The sequence below is a fragment of the Peromyscus eremicus genome, chromosome 6, assembly GCF_949786415.1.
Source record: "Peromyscus eremicus chromosome 6, PerEre_H2_v1, whole genome shotgun sequence".
Lineage (NCBI taxonomy): Eukaryota > Metazoa > Chordata > Mammalia > Rodentia > Cricetidae > Peromyscus > Peromyscus eremicus.
This window is the reverse complement of record NC_081421.1, coordinates 16,955,623-16,980,359: the sequence shown is the minus strand read 5'-3', so window position 1 is coordinate 16,980,359 and position 24,737 is coordinate 16,955,623. Positions and strand designations below refer to the sequence as shown.

The following is a 24,737-nucleotide window of genomic DNA, read 5'->3' as shown; positions in this document are numbered from 1 at the left end:
GTGTATATGTGTATTTGCATGTGTGTGCACACATGCATGTGGAGGCCTGAGGTTGATGTTCAGAATAATCTTCCATTGATTCTATCTCACTTATCGAGGCGGGGTCTGTCAATCAAACCCAGAGCTCACCATCGTGGCCAGCTTGCTAAGCAGAAAACCCCTTTTCTGCCTTCTCAGGCAGGGATTGTAGGTGGAGCTCCAGGCTGACCTGGCATTTACATGGGTCCTGGGGATCTGGACTCCAGTCCTCACACTTGCATGGCAAAGCACTTTAACCTACCGAGCCCTGTCCCAGATTCTGGATTCAGCACATCTTAAGTGTGATGGAGAGTCACAGTAAGAAAGACAGCTGGGACACAGTGACGGCTGCGGGGAAGGGGAGACTCCAGATTGGCTTAAAGACCTGCAAACAATATCTATAATCAATTAAGTTTCCTGGGTGACCAGAGTCGTATTCAGAAAGTCCTTAGCTGAACCCCTAACCTGAAGTATAATCCCCACTCTTTCTTCGAGGAGTTTCGGAGTTTCAGTGCTAACACTGAGGTCTTTGATCCATTTGGAATTGACTTGTGTTCAGGGTCAGAGGCAAGATTCTAGCTTCATCCATCTACACACTGAGATCCAGTTTCCCCAGCACCAAACAAACAAAAGCCATGTCAAAACCTGTATTGCAGGAGGAGAACATCTGCCTCTTCCACTTCCAGTGTATGGGCCATCAAAGTCAAGTACTCAGGATGCTGTTAAGGACTGAACTCCCAGAAAGAGAAGTGTGCTGGGCGCTGGCCACGGGTCCCTCAGACTGTGGCTTTACTTAGGGAAAAGGTCTTTACAGAGGCAGTTTAGGTGAAATGAAGGCAAAGTGTGGTACCTACTGCCTTTCTTTTTCTTTCTTTTTCTTTCTTTCTTTCTTTCTTTCTTTCTTTCTTTCTTTCTTTCTTTCTTTCTTTCTTTTCTTTCTTTCTCTCTCTCTCTTTCCTTCCTTCTTTCTTTCTTTCTCTTTCTTTCTTCTCTCTCTCTCTCTTTCTTTTTGTTTTTTTGAGACAAGGTTACCACCTTTCTTTCTTTCTTTCTTTCTTTCTTTCTTTCTTTCTTTCCTTCCTTCCTTTCTTTCTTTCTTTCTTTCTTCTCTCTCTCTCTCTCTCTTTCTTTTGTTTTTTCGAGACAGGGTTTCTCTGTGTAGCTTTGCTCCTGTCCTGGATCTCGCTCTGTAGCCCAGGCTGGCCTTGAACTTACAGAGATCCGCCTGCCTCTGCCTCCCGAGTGCTGGGCTTGAAGGCATGCGCCACCACCGCCTGGCCCTGTCTACCGTCTTTCTAAAAGAAGGGGATGTGGACATAGACAGCAGAAGGCACAGGAGTTAAGGGGCTGTCTGGCTACAAGCTTCCCTGCGGCTATATTGGAAAGCAGTCTTGGGGATCCTGGACATGTACCTCCAGAGCTGTGTGGCATGCTCCCTTCCTGTTGTTCGAACCACTTGCTTTATGGTCCTTACTTACATAGTTGTCATTTGTGTGTTGAATGTGCAATGAGTATGGGTCAGTCAGGATCTTCGAGTCATCCTTTGTCATTACCGGGCAGGGAGCATTCCATTTGTATTTAGCTACAAGGTCTATGTATGTATCCCGGGCTGTCCCTGTTGCTGTGTAGACCAGACTGGGCCTGGACCTCACAGAGCTCTGCCTATGTCTGCCTCCCAAGTGCTGGGATTAAGTGTGTGTGCCACCACACCCAGCCTCACTTATTTTAAATGTAATGTACATCTGTGTGATCCTCTTCCCTGACAGGACCACCAAAGAATCCACATTGATGAGACACTATTTTCTGCTTTTGCCTTAGTGTTTCTTTATTCCTGAGGTGCACATACTGTTTAATAAGTGTTAGAACATGCGAAGGGCATGGGGTGCAGTCTTTGGGGGACTCTCATAGTTGCTACACTGCCTTGCTGCTTTGCCATACAAAGCTCCTCACTGTTCCCCAGCAATGGATCTGAGTGCAGGCCTCACCCCATTACTCCTACTGCTTTAGTGCAGAGGCCTGGTGGAGGTCCTGTGTGGTCACAGAGGGAACCCTCTGCTCTCCACAACTGAGGGTCTCCCGGTTTTATCAACCATAACCAGAGGACCTACTCCTTAATCAGAGAACCTATGAAAGTCAAGGGACCCATGTTGTCCAACTTCTGAGGGGGAGAAAAGGAAGCATCAATGTGAACCAGAGCTTACATGAAGGTTTCATGTAAATAACCCAAATAGAAATAGTCTTTTCTCTCCATGCTTCTCACAGGGAGGTACGTGGCTGGTGGGAACAGCCATATTGGTAGGCAGAGGGCCTAGTGGCCGGAACCACCCACCTGACTGTGTGACTTTGGGTAAGTCACTGGGTGACATGTGTTCAGAGACACTCAACTTCTAATGCTAGGGTCAGAGACCACACGATCTGCCCTTTCTGTTCACCTCAAACCCAGGTCCATTCCAGTTCTTAAAATGAGCCAGTGGTGTCTGCGGAGGAAGGACAGATTCTCATGATGGCCGTGTTGACGGTGGGTGAGCACTCACTGTGGCAGCGTCAGTCCTCACCCCCTGCTTCGATGCCTGGGCATCGGGAGGGCGGCCCCTCCTCTGTGTGCCACTGGGTGCTGCTTCCTAAAGGTTTCGGAGAGTGCATCTTCAGAGATAGGAAATGGAGGAAGAAAGCCTAACCAATCAATACAAGCATTAAAATAACATGACCTTTTGGCCATGAAGCAGCGGGGCTGGAGAAATGGCTTTCTACAGTCAGGATATTTGATGTGCCAAATTTGCTGGGTTGGTCGATTAATCACATTTGTACTGGGAAAGTATTTCAGGACATTAAAGGATTTATTTGTTTGCTAATCTGCTTCAGGCCCCAGAGGCCTTGTTACAAAATAAGGGGGCAGAAAGAGAAGGAAAGGGGACGGAAGGAGGGGGTGGGAACAGGACAGGGTTTCTTCCCCATTGGGCGGGCAGTTTTGTTAACCCAGGAGGCCAGACCTCTCAGACTCCATAGGAACCGCCTGACCCCGGCCCGCTGACTGTTTATAAGATGGACAATGGAGGAGTTGGCTTGTTCTTTCCCCAACGTTAACATGGTCTTCCTCTGCAAACACATAAGCAGGCTTATTTCTTCCTGGTTTTAAAACTGGGATTTGGAAGTGCCTGCGTGAGAGACAGGCAGATGGAAAAAGACACAGAGAATTCTGTGAGATTTCCTGAGGAGGACTGCAGATGGTGGCTTTCATTTGAGGCCGTTCCCTCTACACACACACACACACACACACACACACACACACACACTCTCTCTCTCTCTCTCTCTCTCTCTCTCTCTCTCTCTCTCTCTCTCTCTCCTCAAATACAAACAAACATTTGCTTCCCTGTTGCCACCCCCCCCCCGTGCGCCCCCCCAGGACAGGCTATGAAGTGCACTAGCCAAACAGTCCCTTAATCTCTTTTCCAAAGACTCTAACCTTTTGGCAAAGCAGTGATTTTATTTTGTTCCCCAGCATCTTGACAATGCTCAGAAAACATAATCCTCCCCTTACAATGGAATCCGAGCTTTGCTGTTCTACCCCCGGCGATCCAAGTGACGGTATTAAAGGACAGTTAAGCTTTTTCCAGTGAGGCATTTCCTTCCTTGCGGTCCTCACAGAAAAGTCTGCTTTATTTTTAGTAATATCCTGGCTCCTGGTATTGTGTTTGTGCACATAATCTCTCCACAATAACGCTAGCTGTCTGGTGGCACGTCCCCCCCAAGGAACTCAAAGGCCTTTACAGACCTTAATTAATTCTCCCAGCACCCGGGTGAGGTGGGCGAGGGTTCCACTCCGATCTCTGTATTATTATTCCCGTTTTGTGATTTTGCCAAAATTCTTTTGCCGTTTTCCCCAGCGTGTTTCCGAATGGAATTCACCCTCAGTGCTAGGCCGGTTGAGACCACAGGGAAGAACCAGAGTAAAATGAAACAAAAGAGGAATGTGAACCGCTTTGTCAAGAAGAAGGCTGGGCTGCTGCTGGCCCATGCGGTCTGTCTGGCTGCTCCAGGGATGCACCAGGAAGTAAGGGAAGAGGGATGTACAGACCTCCCATTCCCCAGACCAGACCAGGGCCCAGCCTGGGAACAATGGTAGACAAGGTGCTCCTGGACACTAACCAAGAAGCAGGAATCAGAAAGACTTCTTGCATTCCCAGCCTCCAGCAAGAACATTTGGGAAACTGCTGTTTCAGGGTCTCTGCCCTACCAGAGCAGTTGATACCTCCCGTTCTCATCAGTAATAGGCTCTCCTAAGGTGGAATGTATTTCTGGAACCTTGGTCATGTGAAACGTACCGATGCTGTTGACTTTTCTCGCGAGAGGAAAAACTCTTTTGTGGGCAAGGATAGTTGGTTAAAAGAACGCAGTACAGGGCCGGCAAGATGGCTCAGATGGTGAATGCCTTTGCCCCGCGAACCTGACAAATCTGAGTTCAATGATGGGGATCTCCCGAGAAAGGAGACAACAGATTCTCCAGAAAGTTGTCCTCTGAACTCTATATGCCCACTGGCACATGCACGCTTGCACTACACAGACACAAACACAAAACTAGGAACTTTCCGTTTTTAAAAATAAAAGCACAACTGCTCTACAATGAAAACGGTTAAGAAGACCAAATGAAGTGATATCATAATGGAGGGCACAGTGTGCTCAGGGGTCCCAGGGAAGGTCACAGACTGGTTCTTGCTGCAGAGTGGCAGGGCCTTGGAGGCACACAGAGGAACAGATGTATGAGTACTGATAGCCAAGGTGGACAAATCAATTACAGGACAAATCTTTTGCAGGATTCAATAGGGAGTCTGGGAAAGCACTTGAGGAGGTAAAGTTTGCAAACGGAACTCTCTGGGTAGTGTTGGGAAAAAAGATGAGACTTGTGTATGAATTGGAAAGCGACCTGACTTTGTTAGAGCTGACAGCCAAAGTCTAGGGGTGTGTATCATGTGGCAAGCCTTGTTATGATCAGGCTTGTGCCAAGCATCCACCAGGTCTCTGGGACCTGATGAAGCAGGAGCTGTGAGCAGGCCTTTTTGCTGGAGTTGCCGGTTCATGTTGCTGGCTGTGTTTGTTTTCACATACTGGCCTGAACCTACACAACTTCCTGATTTTACATTTTTTCTTGACCGTGGTTCGTTTTTCTTCTAATTTTATTTGTCATCTTCTAAAGATCCAGCTGGAAGTTGTATTGTTTCCTGTTTCTGCTATCATGTATTGCCACTTCAGTGGATTAAAGCGACACAAAGGGACCATTAGCTCACAGGATCTGACATGGGTCGTGGAGTTATGACTAACTGATGGGTTACTAAGTCGTTCTGAGGACTCTGGAGTGCCCTGGCCTTTTCCGGAGCCCTGCTCTCCTTGGCTTGCAGCCCTTCTTTCAAGCACAAAGCCAGCTGTGCTTCCTCACACCCCTTCGGACCCTTGTGATTACAGCAGGTCTCCCTAGGAAGTCCAGGATTGTCACTCGGGCCATGTGAAAGTGATGCCACACATCCATTTAGGGATAGGAGGACAGCCACATTTGTAAGGGCTCATTCTAACACACACAGAGGAGCACGTTTTGGGTTTCTGCCTTCCAAAGACTGCACTGACGGCTCAGTCATTTCTATTGTTTTTCATGTGTTAATTTCTACTTTAAGGTTCATCTTCTCCCTGGTGCTAATTTGCGTTTTTGTTTTTTGTTTTTTCCCCAGTGGATTCCTTAGTTCAGCTAATTGTGTCAAACACTGTGTGGTGCCCACTAACACACTGATCTTCACATGGTTTTTCACATCTACAGAGTGGCTTTTTCTTTGACCAAGGAATCATTTAAATTGTTTATGTATTGTTCCTATACTGGGTTTTGGCTTCTCTACTATGTAGTTAGAAAGCATGAATCACATGGTTTCTGAATTGCATCATTTCTGCAAACATCTGTGGTGGAGACTACTCATAACTGTGTGAGATGCTAGTGTATGTAGTTCAAACACATTTGCTGTGAATTGTTACTCTACCTTGGGACAAGGAGAACTTTCCTTCCCTTTTTAATGGCAGCATAATGTTTTACTGTATGGATTAGATACATAGATTTAAATCACTCCTTACTGTTAGGTAATTGAGCTGCTTAGAATACTGTTATTCAAACAAGGCTGGAAGCGTTCCCTTTGCCATTCTCCCCAAGGATTTGCAGAACAGAGTAGGATTTCTGAATCAAAGGGTAGTGCCTGGAGGGATTATCTTTGTTAATTCCCATCCTTAGTTTATAGTCTATTCTTTCCCTGTTCTCAGAAAATGTCACCCCCCCCACAGTGTGTTATAGCTTTTTTTTTTTTTTGGTCCCTACTAGATTACTGGCATAGTCTCTGCTTCTAGGTCCATGTGGGGGATTTCAAACTGTGGTTATTCCCCATTCCAAGATCATCTTAACTCTGTCACACCTCTCATCACGAGGATTGTACTGGTCCAGTATTTTAATGGCTATCTTGAGTCTATTCCTTTAACCCTATCCTTCTGGTATTCCTTCTATTCCTTCACTTAAGTAACATTCAACTGATTTTTAATATGCATATTGGTCAGGCTTTAATGCTTCTGGGGTTCAGAAGCTACATGTAAAATGCTACTAAAGTATCACAGTACTCTGGTTTTCAAATAAGGAATTTATTTGTGTTTTCTGAGATACACCCAGGTTGACGTGGGAGGAGCAAGCAAGCAAACAGAGCATTAAGCTGTCACACACCCCTGAACTCACTCTAGTGTAAGCCACACCTGATTCTAGAGAGTAACCAGGTGTGTGTTTGCACTTCCAGGCAGGACTCCAGAAGGAGGAGAAAACAAGCAAGGACCCGAGGGCTTCACTTACGGAGTGACAGACCAGATGATAATTCCATTCTGCTTCTTATAGTTAGCTTGTGATCATCATACATTCAGCAGATACTTAAGCCTGTGATCCCAGGACTTGGGAGACCGAGACAGCAGGCTTGCCTTGAGTTTAAGACCAGCTTGGGTACAGAGTGAGACCTAGTCTTAAACTGAGCAAAAACAAACTATACATTTCCTTTGAAAACTGTTTCACACATTAGAGATAAAAGGTGGAAGCCATTCTTCAAAATTTCAATGTCAGAAAAAAAAAATGTAGAACAAGGACAAACTTCTGACCAGATGCCAAAAAGTAAACCATATGAGGACAAGAGGCTAGCCATTTTCTTGTTAAATAGGCCATGACCTGTACTATGCATTCCATCACAACAAACACAAATAGCATGATCATGTACCACTTGTCCCTAAACATGAGCCTTTGGTATCAGAAATGAAACCCTTAAGGCAAAGCTGGCATAAACAAGTAGTGTTGACATGTGGCCTGGTCTTTCGTGTGCTTTGTAACAGTATTGGTATAAAAAGGGCACAAGTCAAATAAGAGAACAGCTTGATTTAGGACTAAAGCTTCAGGGTGAGTTACTGCAACCCCTGTGTGCAGCCTGGGTCCTGGAACCTTGACTAGGGTGAGGGAGGGAATGGAGAACAGACAGGCTATCAGACTCTGGCTGCAAACAGGGAGAAGGAAGCTGCAGCTGCTAGCTTTTGTACACACTGGTCACTTGCTAACACTAGAACCCCCAGGAAAGTTTTGCCACTCCTCTTGAGCCTGGCCCATATGGGGAATGGCTTTGCCAATTTACAATAGGTGTGAGGCTTAGGCATCTTTGCCATGGCTGTGTCATGTCAATGATACAGTCACTAAGAACTTTATCACCCAGAACTTCTGTTTTCTACAATTAGTGCTCTAAAATCTTAAAGGCATAGGCTACCACTGCCTGGCTCTAAAAGCTTTTTGAACTCTTACCTTCCATCTCCTTTCTTTGCACGAACACCACAGCACCATGGAAACAGATCGACTCCCAGGTTCAGAGCGTTTCAAGCTGCTAAGGCATTAACTTCCATCAACACATTTCTTTCCATTGGTCTCCTAGGTCTCCATCTCTTCTTGCACCTTATTTATTTACTCTGCATTTTATCCTTGAACATAGTGCTCCTGAGTCTTTAGACAGGGTGTAGGTACCCTGGATTGAGATTGTAATTAAATGACTGTGATGTTCAAGGCCTACTTATAAAATTAGCAACACATATTCAGGCACAACTACAAGAAAAATGACACCTGGATTCCTGTCACTCAGCTAAGAACTGAAGCAACTAACACAATATAAGAACTGCAGCTTTTGCCTCTCCGCAACACCTATTTGATGTCTCATTTTTACTTGTACAGTCCCCATAAACGGCATGTAATTCTATTTGAGACAGGGTCTTGTCGTGTAGGCAGGCTTAAACCTACAGTCAGCTTCATGCTTTACACTCTCTAACATGTTTCTTCTTTTCAGCTTTGAATTCAACCGTCTCATATGGATCTCTAATTATTCTCAATTGTCACTGTGTTCTATTGTATGCCTTCCCTTACACTTCCTCAACTGCCTTTTCAGGTAGAGGCCCACTCTTTTAAAGGTCTTTGAATTGAAGTCACTGTGCATACCCAGAGACCTAGGACTCCTGAGCTGCTTTCTGAGGTGGCTGCACCGGATTACATGGCATTGTCCGAGGTTCTCCTGCTCATCCTTGGGGGATTACAAATGCTTCTCTGTGGGATGTCATCTGCTCGGAACCTCCAGTAGCCAGTAGGCATCTTCACTAGTGGGGCTGTTAGCCACCCTAAGACAGTCCTTTTGTGGATGTATGCTTTTGTGGGAATCTGAAGTAGTGTGAGTTCAAACGTCAACACTGTGGTTAAGTCTGTGGGCACAATCCCTAGTAGGCCTTTTTCAAATATCCAAAGCACAGGGCACGTATGAGGTGCCTGTGGTTCCCTCTGCCAGGGGAAGAACTCTTCTAGTCTGCTCTTGCACTGAGGGTGTGGGGATACGGGGTGTGTGTGTGTGCTCAGAACTGGGCAGTGTGTAGAGCTGAGGCTCCACTCCAGCTTCCCGTGTGGTGACAACACCCACTCTCCTTTGTTAGTCAACATCAACATCTTTCTTTCCCCCACCTGACTCAAGTCAAGTTCTGGTCTGTACTTCATAAGGAGAGGTGTTCTCTTCAGGTTCTTGCCCAGTCCTTGGAAAGTTAGTTTTTCTCTTATCTTCTTATATTCTGAGTCATACGTGGGAAGAAAGTGAGGTCCTTCCTTCCCATAATTTTAGTCACAAATAACTAAAGTGAAAGTGGAGAGCACAAAAGTAGTTCTGAGGCCTTGTTTATCTCATTGTGTATGCCTAATTTCTTTATCCTAACACCAGTGTCTCATGTAGCCCAGGCAGGTCTTGAGCTCATAATCCCCTACTTCTACCTCCCCAAAGCTGGGATTATAGGTATGTACCACTGTGCCCAGTTATAAAGGTAATTTACAAGTTATCACTCTCCAACCATACTATCTGAATGATGGGATTTTTCTATATGGTCACATTTTAAAGTGTACCTAATATGGCTGATGAAATTTTGATATTATTTCATTTAAATAAATATAATACTTATATTTGACAGCACAGTACTAAATAGTAACACTTTTCTTCCTTAAGTGGTGTTATGAACTGGTGACCAATGCTGTCTTGCCGAGTGTATCAGACAGTGACAGGATGAACAGCTGTCATGTGGCTTCCTCACTTCTTCAGACTATCTTCAGTCACACAATTGTCTTTCTGATTTTCAAACACTAGCTGCCAGGTTCTCATTGATCAGGGGATCAACTGGACAGAGTTTTGTTCTGTTTTGTCATCCCCACCCCTACCCCAAGATGGGTTTTCTGTGTGGCCCTGGCTGCCCTGGAACTCACTCTGTAGACCACGCTGGCCTCGAACTCACAGAGATCTGCCGGCTTCTGCCTCCCAGGTGCTGGGATTAAAGGCGTGTGCCACCACTGCCTGGCTCTAAAATCTTTTTAAACTCTTACCTTCCATCTGCTTTTTTTGCACAAACACCACACCATCACTGCCCGCCCGGCCAGTTTTTTCAAGAGGGTTTATACAGTATTAAAGTGTCAAGGAATTTTGAGGATATTTAACTAGAGGCATAAACACACATATTTAGAATACAACATAATCCAACAGAATTCAAGGTAAAATTGGTAATTTTGTTGTTAATTTTTAAATGACATTTATTTGTGTGTGTGTGTGTTCATACTATGGTGCACATGTGAAAAGTTCAAAGGACAATCTGATGGGTTCTCTCTGTCCACCAGAGACCAAACTCAGGTTGTTAGGGTTGGTGGCAAATGCCTTTACCTGCTAAGTCATCTCGACAGCCCTGTTTGATTCTTAGGTTTTCTTTTTAACTGAAATGATCAACGGACAACTTGTACACAGGTATACATTAAAACTGGCATACACTGATTTCCTTACAAAAGCTGAGGGTCCAGTTCTGGCCTCAAACTGGATGGACCCATACTTTTAAATTTTCTAAGCCTATCACTGTATGTGAAAATTTCATGCTTTCTGGCCACAAATGCAGGTGCCAACAGCAATGAGAACTACCCATCTGGAACTAAACCTGGCTGGCATTCCAGAGTGCAGATTTGGGAGAGGAAACATGGCTTGGCTGGTAGGGCACTTGCCTAGCATGTGCTGGGCCCTGGGTTCAAGGTCCAGCACACATAAACAGTATGCAAAATATAGCTGTGATGCCAGCATTTGGGAAGCAGAGGCAACAGATTCAGAAGTTGAAGTTCACCTCCAGCTATATGGAGTTGGAGGCCAACCTAGGCATCATAAAATTCTATCTATAAGCAAAGACCTGGTAAATTCTGCAGTAAAGAAATAATACAAGGAATGAATGTATGTTGTTGAAAATCAAAATGTAAAACTGGTTTGAACTCATGCCCAGAGATATGTTTATTGTACTTGAATGATTCAAAAACATTTAGGTGAGGCTCTTCAACTCCAGGGAGGATATTTCAAACATTTACCTATTAAGAAACTGTAAACACTCTCAAGACAAAATTTGCAAACAAAACTTTTCTCTACAAAATATATGCATATAAGTACGCATTTCTTAGGCTGTGTGTAACCCACTCTTCTCCTGGTAATCTTCATAAAAGCGCATCAGTGACTCTGGGATTCTAGGTGTCACAATGCTCAAGGCTTGAGTGAAATGCCTCTTCATAATGCGGTCAGCTTTAATATCTTCTTCCAGGGCCAGAAGAGCAGCCTCCTTGCAGAGAGCTATGATCTGAAATTGAACAAGTAAAAGGAGGAGAAAGCAGTCAGCACTCCTTTGCTGACAAACTATTTTCAACATATTTATCTGTGGTGTGACATTTAAAAAAGTCTTTTATTTTTGAGACAATTACATCTTTCCCCCTCCCTTTCCTCTCTCTGAAACCTCCCATGTATCCCACCACCCTCTTTCAAGTTCACAGATTCTATTATTTCTTTGTTATTATTGTGTATGTGTGTGTCGGGGGTGTGGGTGTGGTTCTAAATACGTATGTACAACTTGCTCAGTCTGTATGGTCTTATTTGTACGTATGTTTTCAAGGCTGACCATTTGGAACTGGATGACCAACTGGTGTGCTCTCAGCATTATTTAGCTCCTTGTGGGCCTTCCATGTTAGCATGTCTATAGGTGTTGTCCTTGTTCAGGTCACATTCAGGCAGCCATGTTGGTGAGACTTTGGTGGCTTCTGACATGTGGTATGATTCTGCATCATGAGCATATCCCTGTGGGAGTTACTCAACTTAAGGTTTGTTTTTTTTGGTCTGGTAGCTTACATAATTAAGTCTATAAAAAGAAAGTCCCATGAGATGAGCTTGACTGTTTCTACAAAGCACACATGCACTACCCATCATACCCCAAACCAGACAAGTCTAGTATTGTTTCAGCAACAGGGATTCATTTCACTTTGCCCCCTTTCCCATGAGGCCACAGGAGAACTCTACTGAGAAAATGTGCAGATAAATGGGTCAATTTGACTCACAGACAGTTGGGAATATTAGATTAACCTGCTCAGAAACAGAATCCTTGGCCACTTGAGTTTAACTTCTTTAGCAAAGATGATTTTCGAAGGCAGCCTGACTTTCTTTAGCACCCCGCCCTTCCCTCACGACAGTGCAGGCTACATATTTCAAAGGAGTTATCAGCAAGCTGTCAGACGGGGTGGTGGGGGTGTGGGGGAGAGCCTCTTTTGCCAATAGGCTATAAACGTAAGTGTGTAATATTCAGTTTTGACTAAATAATCGATACCTAAACTTTTATATGTGCCTTGCTGTAAGGCTGAAAACATGTTTGTGGGAATAAGAAAATGAGACAAAAACTATTGGATCGTGCCAAGATCTTACTGTCAGATCCAGACTAAGATATTTTTACTTCAGCGGCTACCACATATTTTATCTGGTGTCTATACATCACAAATTTTCTTTTCATTCATTCAGCAGTTAAAATATATCTGCTGACCAGTTTCCTAACAAAAACACAAGACCAACAGAACACCATGTAAAAGAGTGAATCTGAGATGGACACCTAAGAGGAAGTGTCTGTTACTAAAAACATCTACAAATCACCAGGTTCACCCAATAGTGTGTCTTTTTAAGCCAGGAAAGTAGTGAGCAGTGTAGACAGAGGCTCAGAGTGAGTATGAACTGCATTTTCTGTGTGTGCTTGGCAGCAGCATGAGGAAGCAGCGTCCCAGGATGAGAAGGCTGCTGACAACTGAACGGGGAAATCGAGTTATTTCACCTCTACGCCAAAGGGCAGAAGAGGCAATTGTGTGCAATTCTGAACGCCATGAAGAACAAAGTCAGACTTGCACCGTGGAAAACATGAAACCTCTTACACACAGCCTATGGTTCTTCCCTCAATCCACCAGAGAAGCAAGGTTTGAACAGGTGTCTCAGCATAGCAAAGTAGAAGCAGGACAGCAGCAAAAATCAGAACCAACACGGCTTCTGAGCAGACAGCAACTCTTTTAAAATCCACACTATGGATTTTATGGCCAAGGCCATTGCTGTCTCGTAAGAAGTAGTCAGTAGGAAGGAGAACTGGACCATGCTTGGCAGTTTCCTGGACTTTATCTCCTGTGTGTTAGAGCCCCTCTTCCTCCTCCTGTTTGTCTCGGCTTCACACTGGAACTGGTGCATTTAGCATCAGAAACGGTAACTTAAGTAGTTGCTTCCATTTCCAGGCATGGCCTGGGTGAATCTGCTTTCTGTGACAACAGGGAAGCACGCACACAAGTGGCTGGAAGCGGGGGCGGGGGCGGGGGGGGGGGGGGGACACACGACACGGGACGACACGAGACGGGATGACAACGACGACGACGACGACGACGACGATGATGACGAAGACGACGACCAGGAGCTGCTTCCTGACTGTAAGCATTAAGTTTTAGCTAACTTTTCTGGTAAACTAGCTCAGAGAGCACTGCTATCCTCAAAATGACACAATCAATAAATAGGTGAGCCACCCTGCACTGCAGACCTTAGACTGGACAGAGAATAGGTAGGTGTAAAGATAATAGAGCCAGGTTTAAATGGGCCAGAAGAGGACTAGGTGACTTTAGATGCCCCCCCCCAGGTTCCCCCCGCCCCCCAAGACAGGGTTTCTCTGTGTAATAACACCCTGGTTGGCCTGGAACTCACTCTGCAGACCAGGCTGGACTGAACTCACACAGATCCACCTGCCTCTGCCTCTCCAGTGCTAGGATTAATTAAAGGCGTGCGTCACCATGCCCAGCTACTTTTTTTAAAGGTTTATTTTATGCTTAAGAGTGTTTTGCCTACAAGTATGTATAGGCACCATATGTGTGCCTGGTGCCTGAGAGATCAGAAGAAGGAGTTGAATCCCTTGGAATTGCAGTTCTGGATCTTTGTGGGTGCTGGGAACCAAACACGGCAGCAAGTGCTCTTAACCACTCAGCCACCTCTCCAGTTCCTTTTAAAAAACAAACTAACGAACTTATATTTTGGTGGTGGAATGGAGTACCTGTGTTTCATGTGCTCTACCACCAAGACACACATCTTCAGGCCATCCAATCGATCCTCCACCCACCAGGATCTTATGTATCCTAGCTGGCTTTGAACCTGCAGGTAGCTGAGGATGATGCTGATTCTCTTGCCTCCACCTCCCCTGTGCTGGGATCACAGGCAAACCCCCATCATGTCCAGCTGTCCTGGAGGTCAAACCCTGGCTTCCTTCATGCAGAGCAAGCACTGTACCAATTGAGCTACATCTCAACCACCTCCCTTCTCCTTCGGAAAAGTATTTAATAGCTGAATTCATACCCTGCTTAACAGTACTCTCCAGGATGGCTTAAAACACTGTAGTTCAACTTCCTGTGCACCTGAGAGATGGTGATTTTAGGGTGCAAAGGCACAGACATACTGTTGCTCCTTGCTGGAGCTGGTGAGCTACCCACTCAGGCTTCAGACTGCACTGAAGACAGACCTTCCTTTCCTTGCAGCTGCACACTGAACCCACAATGGCACAGAAGCTGTCTGTGCTACTCCTGCTGTTTGGCAGGAAGAAAGCACACCATCCAGTGAGGCCTAATCTCAGCGTCTTTGTATTTCAAGTGTAGTAAATAGCTTTTAAAAAATCCACCAAAAGAAACGGGCCTCGGTGCTTTAAAAATTCTTAGGTATTCTCAGAAAGGAGTTTTGTTAAAAGAGTCTTCTGTTTGGAACACCTGTGACCTGTTGAGCTTAATTGGGCTGCAGCTGGCGCTGATTGTGGCGCAGCCGCTGGAGCACTAGCGTGGACATTGTGCTGTCCTGGCCCGCCCGGCCCCCTTCTTTTTTCTTTTCACTTTCACAGCCCTGTGACCTCCTTCCCCTGTGTGTTGGAGGGATTAGGAACCTAGTGAGAGTGCTGTCTTGCTGTTTGTGAACAGCATGCTCTGGAGGTCCTTCAAGGAGGCTACCTGGGAGATTATGCTCCTGTGGATGGGAGGGAGGGCGGGCCATTGAGCTGCTGAACCGCAGCTGAAAGACAAGCTTGAAAGGTGGGTCTGGGGCAGCGCAGCAGGCTCGTCGGAGTAGGGACAGATGAAGTAGGACCTTAACAGAGGCAAACCCGGCACCATCAGCAGCAGCTCAGAGAGCCACACTGTGTTGCAGAATGGAATTAATTAATTAAGGGTCGCTCACAGCACTTATCCTTTAAAATGTTTCTTCACTGAAAAACTTGTAAATGGTGAGGCAAGAACTGAAGTTTAAAGCTTTTATTACCTAACTATGCTTTTAGGCTGAATTCCCTTGCAAAACAATCTTCACCACAGTTACTCCATCTGGGCTTAAAGTCATATACTCTAGAATGCCAAGCACAGCACTCCGCTCAAAATAAAACAAAAGTTTCTGTAAACACACATTCATACTTGATAGAGATGGGGAAAAAATTGGCTTACTTTTGTTAATTAAAAGTTACTCTGAGGTCTTTGGGACATGGTTAAATAATTTTGCATTTGGAGTACAACCTTTCATTATTTTTCACAAAGAAATGCCTACAATAGTTTTTTGCTTTTTTCAAATTTACACATGATCTGGGCACTTGGGAAGGCTGAGGCAGAAAGACTTATTAGTCTGAGGCCAGCCTGGGCTACAGTGGAGACCCCCCATCTCAAGACAAAAGAAAACACAAAAGAAAATTTACACACAGATCAACTATCCTGTATAAGTTCTGGGCTGGAAAGATCTGGAATATTATTTGTTCCTATGGAATTTTAACTATTACCAGCTTCAATGGAGCCATCATAAGATAAAAAAGGGGGTATTTTTGGTTTTGCAAAGAAAACCATCACAGAAATGAACAGGTCAGGAACCACTCCAGTGCAGTGCTAAGATGGGCCAGCTGGCAGGAGCCTAGTTCTCTGGTCACTCAAGGAATCTGACTGCTTACAAGGTAGCAGGCTCCAGGGAACACAGCAGTAAATCCCCAAGCTCATGGCAAGGCACAGGTGTGCACAGGACCGCTCCTCTGGTAGTCCTTCAGTGTCTCAGTGGCAGGTGGTTCATGGCCCACACATACCTCTGGTTTCAGAGGCTAACTGCCTGTTGCTTGCACTGTCCCAACTATCACAACTGTCAAGGTTTAGAGTTATCTGTGCTAAATGGCTATTCCCTACTGTTCTGTGAAGTCCTTGCAGACTCAGCCCTATTCTACTTCCCAGACACACTAGGTTAGCATGTTAGACCTCCTGCTGAAGTTCATTTTCTCTGAAGACACACATGAGCTAACTTTTGCCTTTTTAGTTGTCCCCAAGATAACTCATTACCTAGAGTAAAAAGCACCATCATCCTGGGCACAACCACCACCCTATGATGGATGCTGTGTCATTTATGAGACCTTGCTGGCTGAGAGAGCCCTGAAACAGGCACCATAGTTTTTGAGACAGGGTCTCTTTATGTAGCTCCAGACCTCCCTTATATATCTGGGGTGTCTGATCCTCTATGCCACTATTCTGGAAGTATGCATGGCAGGGGCTGCTGTTGAGGTAGTTTTAATGTGCACCATATTCCCATCTTTATTGCCAGTCATTCTCTTGCCTGTGGGCTGGCCTGATGATCAGCTACTGACTGGACATCACTCATTACATTCAATCAAGACAGTTTTGCTATGTAGCCCAGACTGGCCTCAACTTCATGGTGATTTTTTTTCTGCCTCAGCATTCCAAGTGTTTTAGTTAGAGGGACATGCTGCCCTATCCTGAAATCCTTTTTTTAGCATGGTATGGTATTTATGGCTATTTTTGTTAAGCAGGAGGAGGAGAGAAGCTGGATAACTCATATAGAGTCAGCTAAGGGGGAGCTATAGATAGGTCCTGGGACAAGTAAATAAAGTATAGCACCAGCACCCGTCAGAGGGAGAAGACAATACCACTACCTCATACTTACTTCATGTGTGTCACTCTATTGATAGTGTAGTTTTCTGAAAGAAAGGATGCTCTCCCAGGATAGAAATACATTTAAATTACATGAAGGTACACAGTTTTCATCAGATAAGATATCCTCAAATACCCAGGATGTACTCCATACAGCTTTGCTTTTGGACTTTGTTTTTCCTCTGACTGATAAAGCTTATAACGTTTTTACAAGACATTTGTATAGAAGCTGACACCATGCTGCTTAAAATTCAAATAATCAAAACAGTTATCTTTCTCAATATTTCAAGTGGCATCTCACCAGCTTTGTGTACTACTGTTGACCATACACGAAAGTCTTCTAGGGTCCATGGCTATCTAGATAGGCCTTAGCATATAGCTGAAGCCTGTGAAAACACCCACTAGTAATAAACATTGCTACTTGTCCAGACTCCAGTGTGTTCAAAGCTCTCATCACAGAATAAAAAGGTGTCATGACCTAAATTAAGAACTACTACACTGTTTTATAATAACCACATTTCAAACCTCCTTAAGTCTCACTGAGTCACACCAGAAAGTCAGGGAGAATTATGGGGACATGAAGGAAAAGGAGCCTATCACCCTTGAGTCTGGTTGGAGCCTCTCTCCAGCTGAGAAAAGAGAATTTAACATTTGCTGTGAAGGTTGTTGACATTGAGAAATAATACTGCTTTCATATACTAGCCATTTCACTTAAGATATTAGTGAACCATACTTAAGGCCTAAGCTTGCATGACCTTCAAGTATGGCCTTACTCCTCTCCTAGACACTCTTGGGAATCTCCAGCAAGACTGTGAACCTGGCTTAGAGTGAAGAGCCCTGACGTTTCCTTCTTCATGACCTAGACTTTTGCTTTGTCACCTGTAATCCTGTCAGGTACACCACAGGGACCACTTTACGATCTCATTTAATTCCTCAGCAACCCTTTGAAGATATCAACTTCGAAACCAACCCAAAATCACCCCAAACCCTATACACGACTATTATAAAGACAGTGAAGCGAGACTCATCTTTGATAAACCAACACCCGTGCTCTGGGGTGTGCCTTATTTTCTTTCAGAGTGCCTCTCTTTCTCTTAATCCTTGTGCTCAAAATCTGTATTGGAACTTCTTTGTGTGTATGAGCGAATGATGTATTATGTGTTCATGTGGGTGTGTGCACATGCATGTGCCCATGGAGGCTATTCAATGTTGTGGAATAATCTTTTTGTACACTGCCAAGGTTCCTTCTGATTAGTTTAATAAAGAGCTGAATGGTCAACAGCTAGGCAGGAAGAGGTTAGGCAGGACTTCCAGGCAGAGAGAGAAGGAGGGGAGATGAATCTAGGCACCAGGGAGAGACACCAGAGGACACGGAGAAGAAAGAAAGAAGAGGTGCACCGCAAATACAAACAGGAAAGTTGTACTCCTCAGGAGTGACCTCACACTGCACCTGCACGGGCCCCTACGCAGCTACTCTAGTTTCTGCTTCAATTTCTTTTATTTCTCCAAATATATGCAATTAGCTGTTATATCTGTGGTTTACTAGGACTCAACAGCCAGGGACAGAAATGTAACCTAAATTAAAGAAGGAATTTTTAGGACAGACTGGGTCTATTAGAAACTAAGTATGGGGGAGGCAGGCTTCAGAGGGCCAACTGGAAAAAGAGCCCAGAATGCCACTAGGCATTCTTTCAAGTTGTTCATCTTCATGGGGAGAGGTCTGTAGACGCATGCCATCATCACAAGCGGCCCTTGTCCACTGCTCTGTGTACTTTGTTCTCCCCTCGATGGTGGCACAAACAACCACGCATACTTCCTGTGTTCTACAGATCACAGCTGGTGGGCCCCAAAAAGTCCTCATCTGAACAGTTCAAGTGACCAAAGTCTTGACTGGCCTGACATGGGCACATACAAAGTAAAATTGTGTGTTCTGTCACTTTGTGATGATGTGGCAGTTGTTCCTGGGTGGGAATAAGATCTTTGAGCTAGCTGGTGACTTGAGCCAGGCCTTTGCTTCTTTCTACATCTGTCAACACGCACTGCCTACCCACTCCTTCCTCTCTTACAGCTCTGGTAACACACTGCTTCAAAGTGAAGTGCTGTGTGCCATACTGCAATTTATGCCCTTCCGAAAGTAGTGCTTAATTCCAAAAACCAGTGTTGTGTATGCCATTAGGACTCTACTTGTCCAGGTAATACCAGGGCCATACAACTGATTTCCAGGCCACAAACAACATTCAAATCATTAGGCTGAATGTCCTCAAAGGACCCAATCAATAACTTTGAAAATTCTTAAGGAAGATATAGAAAAAGTTAAGATAGTCTGTTGAAATCAATTCCAGTAATGTGTCACAGTCAAAAGTTTTTTTTATGTTAAATTCATTCTTTTTCTTGGCAACCAGAGAAGTCTGCGTAGAAAGGAAACATATACTACACAGAATAGACAGATTCCAAAGTTCTAATGTGAGGCTCTTCAGTTTGGAAGTTTATGTAAATTTTATATGGAGACAGTCTCTAAAGTTAATTAAGATTATACATGTAATCGGAAATGCATGTTGACAGGGCTTAAAAAGAAGGATGAAGTGGACAGCATCCCAAGATAAAGACCTCTGACTGCATGGAAAATGATAGCAAATGTCTTTCACAATAGCTATATCCACTCTAGAAGCTGACCCTGCTGTGGAATAATCCTTCTGTACATTGTGAAAATGTGCTGCTCCCACTGTTAATAAAAGCTGATTGGCCCATAGCTAGGTAGGATTTTTGAGGCAGAAAGAATGCTGGGAAGGAGGGCCAAGTGTGGGGTGTTGGGAACCAGACACAGAAGAAGCAACATGAAAAGTTCATAGATGAGGCAAACAAGCCTCGGGGCAGCACATAGATTAATAGAAATGGGTTAATTTAAGTTGTAAGAGCTGGCTGGAGACAAGCCTAAGCTATTGGCTGAGCATTTATACTTAATATTAAGTCTCTAGTGGTTATTTGGGAACGACTGCCAGGACACAGAAAAACTCCACCTACATTACCCACTTTCTCTCAAGAAGAGGTGAAAGGAGAGATGGAGGAGACTTAAGTTACCAATGACCATTTAGGGAGAGAATAATCATACACTCTATAGAAACCTAGTATTTAACTATGGAAAACTTACACATATCCACACCCACTGGGGCTGGGAAGGAGGAGAAAGAGAGAGAAAAAGAGAACACAGAGAGCACGAGATCACTTGCTTTTACACTGACATACTCACGACCGATTTTCATTCTCTTAATCCCTAGGAACACATTTGATTAAAAAAAAAAAATCCAGAATCAGATTATCTAATTACTAAATACTTTAGTACACACCTTTAAAATAATTAAAACAGCCGGGCGGTGGTGGCGCACACCTTTAATCCCAGCACTCGGGAGGCAGAGCCAGGCGGATCTCTGTGAGTTCGAGGCCAGCCTGGGCTACCAAGTGAGTTCCAGGAGAGGCGCAAAGCTATACAGAGAAACCCTGTCTCGAAAAACAAAACAAAACAACAACAACAAAAAAATTAAAACAACACTGTTCCACCTTAAAAACTGTAAAAAGTCCTTAATATTATCAATAATTAGTCAGTGCTAAAATCTTGCCAATTAGCAACAAATGTTTGAGTTGGGATTAAAATATTTACAGCAACTACTGAATTCAGTTATCATAGCTCACATCTTTCTCTTATCACTGTGTTAAAGGGACTGATTCATGGCCTATGCATCTTCTCATGCCTTCATTTTTTTTTCACATTTATTTACTTATTTTATGTGTGTGTTTTGTACAAACATGTAGAGGACAACTTTTGGGAGTTACCTCTCTTCTTGCATTGTACAGATTCCACCTCCACTGCCCATGTGCTGGAATTACAAGAGTATGGCACCATGCCTAGTGTTTGGCCATGGTCTCTAAAGGGAAGCTTTCCTAGTCCTAACTCCTTAGGTAAATGATAGTACACTATCTACATTTTCCTCCGCCTTAGATAACAAATGTATCTAAGAGCCCACTTCACATTATATGTAGAACTATTTCTCATTCCCTTCATAGCTGCATAGTTTATTAAACCCAGTTGTCCCATGTAAAAAGGTATGTGAGCTGTTTCTGGTCCTTTCTTTCCCTTTTATCTCAAGACTTACTGATATGCTAAAGTGCTAAGACAGTTAGACAGGACAAAGAGCCAAATCCAGTTAAATGTTTTGTTTTACTGAACATGAATATGACTATACAACGCTCCCCTTCCCTAAGACAGGGTTTCTCTGTGTAACACAGGCTGTCCTGGAACTAGCTCTGTAGACCAGGCTGGTCAACAATTCATGGAGATCCGACTCCCAAGTGCTGGGATTAAAGGTTTATGTCATCATCACCCTGCAACCTGCACCCCTCCACGTAACATTTTTACTGATTCTCTTGGAGTTTCACATTGTGTACCCTATCACAATCCCGTCACAGTCCTTCCATGTCTGCCCTCCTTGTGACTCTCTCAAAAGATATAAAAAATTAAAATTAAAAAAAAAATGGAAGTTCACTTTGTGCTGCCTGTATACTTGCTGGAGTAGGGTCAAATTCTTAGTGGCCTGCCCCTTCAACAGAACTGAGTCCTTTTCCTCCCACACCTCCACCAGAAGCTATCAACTGTGGAGAGCTACTCTTCATTGCCTTCCTGTCTAGGCTGTTATTTTGGTGGTAGTGGTAGAGGTTGTCACAGAGGCCTTCCCAACCTGCATCTTTTTTTAAACCACTCTTCATCCAAAATTTTGGAAAAGGTAAATTTCAAAAATCATACTCTCTCACCACTTGCCTCTGCTCTTTCATTTTCCTCTTACTTTCACCAGCTTTCCACGGCTTCATGCCTTTGCTTGCTCTAGGCACAGCTTGTCTCTACATTTCTCCAAGGGGTTTCATGTATATGTGGCACTGACTTGGCCTTTCTCTTAGCATGGCTACTAAAGTTTAGTCAGTCTTCTGGGGCTCACCATGCCTGCAGATGCTCTGCTGCAGGAGCCGTGCTAATAATGAGGCTCAGGGTTGTCTCAGGTCAGCTCACTCTGAGCTCAGAAGTTCTGGAGCAGCAACCATGGGCTTAGAAAGCAACAATCGGAAGCTCAGAATGGTCTTATTTAGAGGTTATTAGAATCAGTGTGGTCCTACCACATCAACTTATCATGTACATGGTAATGCGCAGGTGTATGTATCTTCTAATTCCCAGATGATTACATACTTACGTACCACAGATATGAACAACATAAGTAGGCATGTGGTGCACAGACAGACAGATAGGGAAAACACCCAGACACACAAAAAAGTAAAATAAAAGTAGTTTAAAAAGAGAGATTTGGCAAAAACTAAAATAACTACCCACAGCCTTCATTCAGCACCACTGAACTGTACAACACTGTGCAAATTTAGGTTAAGAAGAACTGCCTGTGACTAGTTATTTGATGCTTGTGGTTGGCAAGAGTTCTACAAAATTGGGTTGCATTAAACATAGAGACCAAATAAAAATTCTAGCGATTAAATAGGATTAGACTAAATGAATGTTAAAGATCTCAACTTTGACATCATTTTATACTCCACAGAAAGTATACATAACTTCTCAAAGTGTTCCAGTGTAGATTCAGTGTGAGCCCTGAGTAGGGCCCACGTCCTGGCCCATCTCTTTGCTGAGTGGCCTTTCTGAGCACTGATCAGGGTGGTCCTTCAGCAGCTAGCATGCTGGTACTTTTAAGAAGGTACTCCATGTGAATATGTGTTGTTTGCTAAGGCTCTGAACTTCTGTCTGGTCTGTAAGCTAAATCCAAGCATGGCTTTGTCCTAAGACAGAGATTCAGACTGTGAGGAACAGAGCCACGCCTTCACTCTATGAGCCTTCAAACTAACAGCAGAGCCTAATCTACAGACGTAGTTTTTAGGATGACAAGCTAGCTGGCCATGTGTGATTTGTGAAGAAGTATTACTTCTCAAAAGCACAAAATTTGTGTTTCAGAAATATGCTAAAGAGAAAAAGGAATATTTATTTAAGAAAAAATATGTAGATGGAAAAACTGCTGGTATTTTTTTTTTTTTTTTTTTGGTTTTTCGAGACAGGGTTTCTCTGTGTAGCTTTGCGCCTTTTCCTGGAACTCACTTGGTAGCCCAGGCTGGCCTCGAACTCAGAGATCCGCCTGGCTCTGCCTCCCGAGTGCTGGGATTAAAGGCGTGCGCCACCACCGCCCAGCATAACTGCTGGTATTTTAAGTGCAAAACTTTGCTGTTGGCTGACCTTATAAAGTGGAAAAAACAACAACTAAAAAGTAGCTTAATGCTTGGATATATCTCCTCAAATATTTTACTTCTGATAGCATTTATAAATCAACTACAAAGCAGTTCTTTTAAAAATTGTACGTATTTGAGAGAGCACGTGTGTGTGTGTGTGTGTGTGTGTGTGTGTGTGTGTGTGTGTGTCTATGTGTATGTGTTGTGTATTAGAATAGGGAACAGACTCCACTCACAATAGTGGAGGTCAGAGGATGACTTGCTGGAACTGCTTTTCTCCTTTAACCATGTGGGTCCCAGGAATTAAATTTAGATTCTTAAGCTTGGCAGCCGGTGCCTTTACCGGCTGAGCCATCAAACAGGAACCGAAGTAGTTATTATTAAAGAAAGAATTACTAGTTGGGCATGATGGTACACACTTTAATCCAAACACTAGGGAGGCAGAGGCAGGTGGATATCTGAGTTTGAGGCTGGCCTGCTCTACAGAGCAGTTCCAGGACAGCTGGAGCTACACAGTAAGTCTGTCTCCGAAGAAAAACAAAATTACTCAGACCAGATATAAATATACAAGTCCTTTAGTCTCAAGAACTGCAGAGCAGTAAATTAAAAAGCTGATTTGTTTTACGCTTCAGTGTACTAACGTAAGAGAAAAATGACTTCTGAAGATACAACTGTAAACTTTGCATCTCTGAATTCTACGAACACTGTATTGCCAGCATTTCCCTTAGGAGAGAAGAAAAATTATTCTACTCACCTGAACTCACTTATGAAAAAATTTGGGAAAAGTCACTGTGTTACACACAGAGAAATGGATTAGAAGGAAAACCTCAACATTTGTGGAATGCAGATAGGAAAATAAGCCACCAATGCTTTTTTAGAATGTGCAAGGAGGAGCTGACATGAGAAACATGAACACTGGCAAGGGAGAACAGTAATGATGACAGTTAGGACTACTAATAGCACCACCATTCACTGTACAGGGCTGAGGAGCCTCAAGGGCCCTGGGGCCTTCATTTAAGCTTCCCAACAATCCATCATGCAGACAACATCTTCTCCAGATTTAAACAAAACTAATAAATGAAAACCAACAAACCAGATTTTAATGTATTTAAACAGATGGCCCCAAATCACACAAAAGCTAAGTGGTAGCCCCAGACTTAGATGCATATATGTCCAACTATAGTAACTGTTCTCTATCTAGTCCATTAGACCACCTTGAAGTAGAAGAGTAGAGAGCATGTGCTAAGAGCTAAACAATATTCAAGGAGCTCTTTAGGGCCTGAGTTTTAAAGGACCATGACGATGTGCAGGTAGTGTTCACTCCCTGGGAAGCTGGTCTGTGGGAAGACACAGAAGTAGTAGAGGACAGACCACTTTCAAGTGAGTCAGAAGCAGCCTGCTAGGACTCAAGTAGTTTCCCAACTATGCTTGCCTGCAGCCCTCTAAGCTTCTAAGGCACTGGCACTTGGAAAAGATAAGCAGCCACCCTGGTGTGTTCAATCTGTGGGTGATGGGTCACATACAGCCAAAGACTGCTATGAATGGGGCTCAATACAAATTTGTAAGCTTTAAAATATTTCCATTTTGTGTGTGTGGTGTATGC

General features: G+C 43.9%; 1 protein-coding gene across 5 annotated transcripts in view; it reads right to left on the bottom strand.

The window, feature by feature from the left end:
• Nucleotides 1-10,864: 10,864 nt before the first annotated feature.
• Afg2a (AFG2 AAA ATPase homolog A) overlaps nt 10,865-24,737 on the bottom strand; it is a 169,863-nt gene continuing 155,990 nt past the window's right edge. For 2 of the 5 annotated variants that reach the window (XM_059265259.1, XM_059265258.1), the window contains exon 16: nt 10,865-11,226. In XM_059265259.1, the coding sequence (XP_059121242.1) occupies nt 11,050-11,226 (177 nt within the window). In that variant the 3' untranslated portion in view covers nt 10,865-11,049. The remainder of the gene's footprint in view (nt 11,227-24,737) is intronic. The other 3 variants (XR_009379765.1, XM_059265260.1, XM_059265261.1) reach the window with 2 other exon arrangements.